Source organism: Festucalex cinctus, chromosome 1 (genome assembly GCF_051991245.1).
Source record: "Festucalex cinctus isolate MCC-2025b chromosome 1, RoL_Fcin_1.0, whole genome shotgun sequence".
Classification (NCBI taxonomy): Eukaryota; Metazoa; Chordata; class Actinopteri; order Syngnathiformes; family Syngnathidae; genus Festucalex; species Festucalex cinctus.
The window spans coordinates 29774650-29784671 of record NC_135411.1 but is presented as its reverse complement, the minus strand read 5'-3'; the positions used below and the strand labels follow the sequence as shown (position 1 = coordinate 29784671).

Genomic DNA, 10022 nt, shown 5'->3' with positions numbered 1-10022 from the left:
CGTTAGGTGATGTTTCAACTGGTTTATGCTATGTGATGTCATGAGCTTTGTGATGTAAATCTTTCACAACCAATCAGATCGATTCACTGTCTGTAGTAGCGTTCTGAGAAGTGTTTTTGTTTGTCGGATTATTGCTTCTGTCACCACTGCCCCTCTGTGCAACTCTCGTTGTTTCTCGTCTAGTCAAGTTTGTTCTACGCCTATCGATGTGAATAAATAGTTAAAACCTTATTTGTGTCTGCGCTTTGGGATCCAACCTCCAGCACATGACAACGGGAAGTCAACCCAAAAATCGTCTTGACCATATGTTCTATGCACCCCCGCTAGTCTAAACACGATATTCCGATTAATATTGTGTTTGTAGATTGTGAGTTAAGCAGCAAAATCTACCCGTTTTTCTTCATCTCAGGGGGCGGCCATTTGCTGTCAAATGAAAATGACTTCACAGTTGCTCAGGGCTCAAATGACCAATCACAGCTCACCTGTTTTCTGAGTTCGGTCAGTTGAGGTTCACATTGCAACGTGAGGCGAAATGCTTACCTAAGCTGTGGTGGGGTTAGCCAGCTAGCTAGCTCCTCCGTAGCTTTTCAATGTGATTGTGCAGTTCCCATGGTTGCAATTCATTTGGGTGATATTTGTTTCAAAAACGGTCAAACTCACTATTGTAATTATTTCTATAAAATTTCCAACTAAATTCTCATGGGAATGCCTGTGTGACATTTTCCAATCACAATGTGTCCGTGTCAGGCAAACATAGCTGAGAGGGGATTAATGAGCCTCTATGTGAATGTTTTTGACTTTTATTCAAATTGTTAGTTCTAAAGTGTACTGTATGTGTTGAGGGATAAACCACACAGCATGTGTGCCAGCTGAGAGAACACACGGGCTTTATTGCTGACTGATGGCCTAAGTGAGCAGTGGACCACCTCCGCCGCGGTTACACAAACCTGTCGTTCCAAGCCAAGAACAGCCGGCTTAAGTACACCTATCTGATTTCGTCCCTCACTAAAAAAGGTCAGGCCCATTTGTACGTTTTGCTTGAAATCAAGGTAAATACATAGTGTGGCATAGTGTGTTGGACCCAAAAACAAAAGAATATTCTATCGTGTGAGGTCAATTATTCATGCAACTATTTGTTTGTGTGTGCATATTATACATATACATATATATATATATATATATATACATATACATATATATATATATATATATATATATATATATATATATATATATATATATATATATATATATATATATATATACACACACACACACATACATTAGGGCTGCCAAGATTAGTCGACTAGTCGTGACTACGTCGACGACCAAAACCGTAAACGGCTAATTTAAATAGTCGACTAGTCAGTTTTACATAATATATATCACATTTTACATAATATATATCATATATATCAGCCTTATATTTGTTTTCTCTTCCAAAACTGCCTCAACCACTCGTTTGACTGCCTGCTGCCCGTCCTCTTGCCTGCTCTTAGCTTACTAGACGCACATGCGCAGTAGCATTAATCCGGGTCAGACGTGACGTCAGCACCAGCTGTACAGTATGCTCTCATGGCTAACCGACATCGGACTTCGAAGGTTTGGGAACACGAAAGCGAATAATGTTCAATGTAAAATATGCAAGACAGACCTTGCCTCTCACGGCAGTTGAGACGGAAGCACCTTTTGTCGAATCCTTCTGACGGCGGGGGACAGTCATCTCAGCCACTGTAAGTTATTTGGATGGTTAGCGTAGCTAAGTGCTAACGTGGACGTTCATTTAGCACACACTGTGTGATAAAACGTCCCCACGTTGGTTACAGCTTTTAAGTCTTCTTCTCCTACCCAGGGACCTCCAAAACGATGGTATGGCGACTGAGCAGGCAGACTCTCGTTTTCGTTGTTGTACACAAACTTTTATTTTAGCACTCCTCAACCACAGACGGTGCGCACACGCAAGGTCTTCCGCTCTCCTTCTCTTTCCTAAACAACACCGCCCTCCAGCGCCAAAGTGCGGCACTACAGGGCCAGGGCCATTATGGAATTTTTTTTTACTTGGTCTGAGGAAATATTCTAATATTTTGAGATAAGATATTTGGCTGAAAATGCCATAATCAGCAATATTAAAACAATAAAGGGCTTGCAAAATTTTAGTTGATTAGTAATGAATCCAGAATGCATGGCATTTTGCTTATTTACTTGCATTACAGAAAATAATGGACTTTACCACAATATTCAAATTTTCTGAGACAGTCCTATATATATATATATATATATATATATATATATATATATATATATATATATATATATATATATATATATATAGTACATTTTGTACACTATGAAAACAGCTCACGTGATTGAAGGCATTCCTGGAATAGCCTACATGCGGTCAAACTCAGCCACATTTATTTGGTTACTCGATCGTGTCTGTGTATTTAATGTAGTATCCCGCAGGGCGTTCCGTGGCCACGAAAATAGCAACACCTACAGCACAAGACTCCTTCCCTCGATCTCTCACTCATTCTCTTGTGAGCTCTGACTCACATGCTTAGAAGAGAAGTTAAAGGTAATAAGTGGCCAAGTCTGCAAAGTGGATGAGAAGTGTTTGAGTCACAAAGTGCATACTGGGAACAACACAGGAAGGAAGTCGATGGTGGCGGCACTCGCTCCGCTTTGGGAGATGTTTGACGTGGCTTAATTGCATATTGAACATACACCTGCCACAGAGTGAATGTTAATTTTCCATACAACAATACTTAACATTGTGAGTCCATATTTAAACACCTTAGGCCAAAAATTGATTGAGCTATTAAAATTGTTAATGTGTTGGAACATCCATCCATCCATCCATCCATCCATCCATCCATCCATTTTCTTGACCGCTTATTCCTCACAAGGGTCGCGGGGTGTGCTGGCGCCTATCTCAACTGGCTCTGGGCAGTAGGCGGGGGACACTCTGGACTGGTCGCCAGCCAATCGCAGGGCACACAGAGACGAACAACCATCCACACTCACAAGCACGCCTAGGGACAATTCGGAGTGCCCAATTAACCTGCCATGCATGTCTTTGGAACGTGGGAGGAGGCCGGAGTACCCGTAGAAGACCCACGCGGGCACGGGGAGAACATGCAAACTCCACCCAGGAAGGCCGGAGCCTGGACTCGAACCGGAGTCCTCAGAACTGGGAGGCGGAGTGTTGAAACATAAAGAAGCAAATGTTTCGTACAGGATGATGGAGTTTAACTGGCTCCCTGGTCACGCTCGTTGTTGAACTAACTCATGTATCTGGAAAAAAAAAATCAAGAAACAAAGTGGAAGAAAAAACAAGTAAGCCCAGTAGTCAACTTGTGAAGTTGTCTTTGTTTTATTGTCATTGCACACAGTCATGCAGTGAGAGATGTTTGAATTGTGTAGGTATCATAGTTGTTTATGGTGGCCACTTTGTCACTGCGTTGGGTCTTTGCCACTGCATCCATTCCAAAGTACTGTATACGCAAAAGAAAAGTGGCATTGCGTGTTCCTTAGCTGCAAAATGAACTCCAACATACAAAAGCTGTTCACTGAAGCTTGTTCAAAAGGCACAAGGTTGGGTGCCCCCTTCTGGTCTAACATTGACACTCCAGCTGTTTTTCCTCTTGGGGGCGTCTGAGAAAAGAAGTGACATATATGGAGCATTTGTAAGAAAGACATATGCAACGACCTATTTTTTATTTATTTTTTTAACGACCGTATATAACGCCTTTTTACTTTTCAATTGTTTTGTGCGTGATTGCTTTAAAGTTTCTTAAACTAAACTTCAAATGAAACGGTCTTTTTCAGCCTTTGCGGACAATGGACTGATGTCACGCACACGTAGGTTAAACCCAGCATAGGTGGGGAGGTTTAGTCTGTTCCAGCTGCCTGGTCAGGAGCGTGACGCGTGACGCACACGGGAGGCGCGGCCATCTGCCTTATAAAAGCGTCTACCCCTACCCGGGACCACTTGTAGCATCTGTGAGACCCGCACCTTCCGTCTCGCTTACATCACCACACACACTCACACAAAGTGGATTTTTAAACTTGCATCCACCATGATCAAAAAGATGACACCCTCCGAGAACGAGTTCAACATCCCGGCCAAGAACTGCCGCAGGATGGTCATCCTCGGCTCCAACAAGGTGGGCAAGACGGCCATCATCTCGCGCTTCTTGAACTCGCGAGTGGACGAGCAGTACACGCCGACCATCGAGGACTTCCACAGGAAGTTCTACAGCATCCGCGGGAGCCTTTACCAGCTAGACATTTTGGACACGTCCGGCAACCATCCTTTCCCAGCCACGAGGAGGCTCTCCATCCTCACAGGTGCGTTTGGAGCCCGCGTGCAATGAAGAGTTCACTCCTGCATGCAGCCGATTAACGTCAATGCTGTGGTTGTGAATGCATCGTCGTTGCAGAATTTACTCAGGAGTCTGAGGAATGGTATTAAAAGTAAATATATTATGCACTGCAAACTGATGCAATAAAGTAGTGTACATGAAATGCATAATTAATCATTAAAGTCAATTCAATGCAGTACTATGTCAAATTGAAATCCAGGCAATGCAGTTCACTTAAGTTGCAATATTAAAATTTAGAATTTTTGAACATCACAAAATTCCATTGGGGGAATCTGAATATTAGAATAAAAATTCATGTTTTGAAAATTAAAGTTGCAGTATTACACTATGAGGGGAACAACTCTAACTAAAAAATAATAATAATTTCAAAAGGGATAAATGGGAGGAGAGACTTTTTTTTTTTAACAACAAAAATGTTGTAGCCTGTATACAAGAATAAAACATTATTATGGGGAAACAATTAAGTTTCAATATTTTGAGGATTTCTTATTTTACAAGAAAAACTGTTAATATTTGAAATATAAGGAAATATGTGAGTTTTTTTTTTTTTTTAAGAAATGTGAAATATGCGGGGGATTGTTTTACAATGCAGTGCAATTTAGTCACTAATGTAGGAATCCATGAAATTCAGTTTATTCACTTTTAAGTCCGATGCAATTTCATTTACTTGTAAATATGCCTATATCATCTTAAAGTCAAGGCAATGCAGAGTTCACACAAAAATCGTGCATCAAAATGGTGCATTGTGATTTGCTCATTACTATTAGTCAATGCAAGGCGTCATTAATGTATCAAATGTTCATGACTCCCACATATAATAATAATGTGCAGAAATGCACAAATCTGTCCAACAGTAAAAATGCATACTTATGCCGTTTATTCACGTTCATGTGTCATCCATTTGTCGTTAATTGGTATTAACTGTACATTTGCTCCTTTTATCTCCCGCAGGCGACGTGTTCATTTTGGTGTTCAGCCTGGACAATCGAGACTCCTTCCAGGAGGTGCAGCGCCTCAAGCGGCAGATTTACGAGACCAAGTCGTGTCTAAGGAACAAGACCAAGGAAAGCGCCAACGTGCCGCTGGTCATCTGCGGCAACAAGTGCGACCGTGACTTCCAGCGCGAGGTGCAAGAGGAGGAGATCGAGCAGTTGGTCCGCGGCGGCGACGATCGCTGCTGCGAGTACTTTGAGATCTCGGCAAAGAAGAACACCAACGTGGACCGGATGTTCCAGACGCTCTTCACCATGGCCAAACTGCCGGACGAGATGAGCCCCGACCGCCACTGCAAGGTGTCGTTGCAGTCGTGCGAGCTGCTGCACCGCAAGTCGTTCCGCGTCAAGAAGTGCAAGGACGCGTATGGCATCGTGGCGCCCTTCGCGCGGCGGCCCAGCGTCCACAGTGACTTGATGTACATCAAGGAGAAGGCCGTGGGAGGAGGACAAGCTAAGGAGAAAGGCTGTGTCATTTGCTGACCCCCTTGGAGGGGGGAACAAAAGACTTTTAGACTCGAGAGATGCAACTGTGCAAGCACTGGGACGTCGGTCCTCAATGCAGTTGCGACTGACTGTGTTTACATCCCCCGCCGGACTTAAATATTTGTTACACTACGAACAAATCTGAATGTGTATTTATTATGTCTGTCAATTTTTGTATCAAATAAAACTTGCTACTTTCATAAACTTGCCTCCTTTTTTTTTTTTTTTTTAAAGAGTACAGTGGACCCCATCTTATGAAGTTCAGAACTCATTCAAATTTGTCTATTTACATGTATAGCTACTGTACAGCAGATCATGAACAAATCTAAGGAGGCACACGGCTTGCTTCCAGCTGTTTGTTGCCACTTATAGTTGACATTTAAATCAAACTATCACAAAAGTCTGCTAATGTAATGCAAACAGTACACACAATGCAAAACTCAGAAGACTGGCTAACTAGCATTATGTAGTGGGAGTTATAACAATGTGGTCACTCACATGGTGCCCAGAAATGGTGCCAAGGGGTGGCCGTACAAATTTACTTGGCCAGTGCAGTGGAACTCAAATTTTTAACTGTACTGTTGTTACTTTTTGCACATTAGATCATTAGGAATCGAAGTATATTAGTAGGCGTTTAAAGGAACACAAGACTTGTGAAAAACTAACCAGCTATTATGTTAAATGGTTAATTTGAACTCATTGTGGCAAGCGGTGACTTTTTCGAGTGGGTATGCTGAAGTGTCATATATGCGAGCGCCCGTAAGAGTGCGAGCTGAATAATTTCGGGGTATTTTTATTACTAATTTCAATATTAAATATTATTTTATACCGCTATGTAGGTATAAAATTAAAGCGGAAATATTCTGGACTGACGTAGGTTGATATAGACACACACCCCAAAGTAACCAGCTCCGTGATTGAAATGACAAAATCACAATTTGCCAATTTGTTGGAATTTACAGTATTCGGAACTGGCTCGTGCCCATGATGTGGGCTCAACCCAGGAGAAGGGAAAAAAATGACATTGCAGAAGAGCCACAAGAGGTTTCAACCAACAATATAAAGTTTGCTCACCTGTAACTGCAACAAGCCACTGATGTTTCTCGTAAGCCCTTTGTTGAAAGTGAGGGACGAAATTCTTCCACATTTTTGTCATGAGGTAGCAAGGAAAACAGGACAAATTACATAGGAATTTAAGACCAAAGCAGTAGAACTGAGGTATTTTACAACTATAATTATTTCAATGATTTTATTGAAGGGATTTAGCAATGTGCACCACATTAATAGCTTATTATGACAGCTCGCCACTGGAATCCGGCATTTTGGACAGCCACGTGATCATCGTGACATATCGCGTGCGTAAAATACACATTGAATTACATGGAATGAATGACACCAAAGAGACTCACAAGGAATTATCACATCCCAGTCCCACGGCGGACATCAAAGGTGGAATTTCGCCTTACAACAACGAAGCACTTCTTCAAAAGCAGTACAACTACGGTAACCTTGCTCTCGCAAGATGAATTCTTGTGAAATATTGCTGTAGAATAACATGTGTTGCAGAAGATATATGAAGGAATTGAACCTATACTTTAATATGTGACTACGCAAGTGATGTTGAATACAGGATGTTACTGTAATGCTTTTTTTTTTTTTTTTTTTTTTTTTACTGGATGCCTTATGCTTTTGATATAAGAAATGCAAGGTTTAAACTGAAATGCACATTTCTGTTTGAAATTGCCCTACAGAAAATGTTTCTACATAAGAAAAAAAGTTTGCTGATATGCAAAATGTGAATTTAATAAATAGGAAAATTTATTTTATTTTTTTAAAGGACCGAATTGGTCATTAATTATTAAGTAAAGTGTTTTATTTTCTTTTTCGTATTTATAATTGTTCTTTAATCAATTAAAAAATATATTTGATATGACACATTGTGAAGTGCTTTGAGCACCATGGTGCATTTACCATTTATCCAAATATCTTGAAATACTAAAATATTCAATAGCCGCAGCCCTACAACACCTGTTATATTGTCATACATATTTTTTATTTTTTAATAAAAGGGATACTTGAGTTGTGAAGCCATTTTCAGTAGCAGGTAGATTTTGTCAATAATTAATGTCATAACATCATCATTTTTCATGTACAATTAATACATTTAAAAACACATTTTTCTACTTGCAGACAAGTGAAAAGGACATTACATGTGGTCCAGAAACAAGGAATGACCAATCATGGCTCAATTTACTAACGTTACATGACCAAACCCAGAAAACAGGTGAGCCGTGATTGGTTGTAGCCTACGTGCCTATAATTAACAATAAAATTTAAAGATAATTTGAGCTTCTTTTTTTTTTAAATTATTATTTCATAGGTTGATGTTCAAGACACCAGTTGTAACCAGGAGACGCTGCTTGACAAAAAAAAACGTAGAGGCCCCCCCACCCCCAAATTTATTTATCAAAAGAATAGCAAACAACGTTTCTGTTGTTCTAATTACATTATTTATTAAAAAAATATATATATATATTGCTTAACATCATGATATCACGCAAAAATACTATAGAACATATACTGCCTCCCAAATGACTGAAGTAATCCAATACTCATTGAAAGTTCATCCATTGTCCTCCAGCTGAACAAATGTGTCTCATGGGCCACCGTAGCTCGCTGCTAACTGTGTTGTAAACAAGGCGTCCCTGTCATTTGGAATGTCAGCGCTCCTTCCAGTTAGTGTGGTAATCTTCCATATCTGTATTCAAGAGGCTTTGGGAACGTCGAACATGCACAAACTTTTGTATTTCTGTAGCAGCTGGTTCTTGGTGCGGACCTGCTCCCGCAGCGTCGCCAGCTGCTGCTGCTGCTCCCCGGGGCTGCTCTCGATGCCCGGCATGGCGGAGATCTGCTCACGGGCCTCTTGGAGCTTCGTCTTCAGCTTACTCAGCTCCTGGTGCACGTCCGGACTGTCCTTGTCCATACTTGAAAAGACAACCAAACAGGAAATTTTACTTCTCATGTTTGTTATCGCGTCTTGTTAGCCTAGCCTAGTGTTAGCTGCAGTTGCTATCATGTCAATAAGGAAAGCTATTTAATGGTTTTCAACAGGGAACATTGCGCTCGTTTAAAGTTAAGACGCCGTCGTACTTTTGTTTCAGCTTACCACTTGATAATATCGTGAACCAAAGGCAGGAGAGAGCAGTCTTCGCTCTCTTTCTCCTGCTTCGGCTGTGACACTGCCATCATTCCTTGCTTCTTGCTTTTTGTCGCAGTTCGACTGCGTCATGCACGAATACGCTCCGTGATGACGTTTACACAAACGCCGCGGCCAAAGGAAACAATTTTTTTTCTTTGTGTTTGTTGATAAGAATGGTTATTGTTGTTCTGCAATAATTACTAATAAAAAAAAAGAAGGTAACGGGAAAAAAAAACTAAACAATTATTGTTTAAATTTTTTTTATTTTGTGTGTCTTTGTTTTGTTTAAGATTCCTGACACTTTTAAAAAAAAAAATGTTTTATTTTCTCCTCTGTTTTTTTTTTTTTTTAATATAAGTTACAATTCGGTAAAAGAAGAATTGTTAAAATAAAATAAAAACTTTCCTTCAGTTTCGTGTCTCTTAAGTTTGAGTTTTTCTAATTTAAATTAGAATTGTTATAATACATTGTGCATAATTAATGTGCGTGTATTTTTTTTTTGTAACCACGGCTGGCAACCAAGGGTGTACCCTGCCTACTGCCCGAAGCCGGCTGGGATAGGCTCCAGCAAACTCGCAACCCTTGTGAGGAGTAAGCGGTTTAGAAAATGGATGGATGGATTTTTTTTTATTTTATTTTTTTGGTAACCATGTATGTATTATGTATATATTAATGTGTACTAAGTCATGAAAAGCAAAACTATTTGAATAAATAAATAGCTGCCTTGCAGATCGGAGGTTCAAATCTATAGGCACTGGTCAATCAGAAAATTTCCCAAACACAATGGGAAAATGAGACAATTCCAATGAACCCAATGACAAATATTTTGGTCATACTGTAATTCAAAACGGTATGTTTATGAAACTTCACAACAACAACAACAAAACAATTCAAACAGTGAAAGATTGTGGTGGCCTGATGCTCGACAAATATTGTCTTCTTTGTCAGCTTACCTGACTC

General features: G+C 40.2%; 2 protein-coding genes across 4 annotated transcripts; one reads left to right on the top strand and one right to left on the bottom strand.

The window, feature by feature from the left end:
- The first annotated feature begins 1557 nt into the window (after positions 1-1557).
- LOC144022144 (dexamethasone-induced Ras-related protein 1-like) lies at positions 1558-5981 on the top strand. Of its 3 annotated transcripts, none has more exons than XM_077526805.1 (3): positions 1558-1733; positions 3829-4350; positions 5337-5981. In XM_077526805.1, exons 2-3 carry the CDS (start codon positions 4080-4082, stop codon positions 5858-5860), a joined length of 795 nt encoding a protein of 264 aa, XP_077382931.1. In that variant the 5' UTR covers positions 1558-1733; positions 3829-4079; the 3' UTR covers positions 5861-5981. The 3 variants fall into 3 exon arrangements, with proteins under 3 accessions (XP_077382931.1, XP_077383024.1, XP_077382845.1); XM_077526898.1 differs by lacking the exon at positions 1558-1733 and having other exon boundaries at positions 2445-4002; positions 4092-4350; XM_077526719.1 differs by lacking the exon at positions 1558-1733 and having other exon boundaries at positions 2445-4350.
- Positions 5982-8381: 2400 nt separating this feature from the next.
- Positions 8382-9191, bottom strand: med9 (mediator complex subunit 9). Its single transcript, XM_077526593.1, has 2 exons — positions 9030-9191; positions 8382-8847 (listed from the first exon to the last, which is right to left on the bottom strand). Exons 1-2 carry the CDS (start codon positions 9110-9112, stop codon positions 8628-8630), a joined length of 303 nt encoding a protein of 100 aa, XP_077382719.1. The 5' UTR covers positions 9113-9191; the 3' UTR covers positions 8382-8627.
- Positions 9192-10022: the final 831 nt, after the last annotated feature.

Bases quoted from the DNA above. Each gene is read 5' to 3' on its own strand.
- LOC144022144 (XM_077526805.1), top strand. From the start codon at position 4,080: ATGATCAAAAAGATGACACCCTCCGAGAACGAGTTCAACATCCCGGCC. The intron at 4,351-5,336 runs GTGCGTTTGGAG...TATCTCCCGCAG, and splicing joins GAGGCTCTCCATCCTCACAG to GCGACGTGTTCATTTTGGTG.
- med9 (XM_077526593.1), bottom strand. From the start codon at position 9,112: ATGATGGCAGTGTCACAGCCGAAGCAGGAGAAAGAGAGCGAAGACTGC. The intron at 8,848-9,029 runs GTAAGCTGAAAC...TGTCTTTTCAAG, and splicing joins GTTCACGATATTATCAAGTG to TATGGACAAGGACAGTCCGG.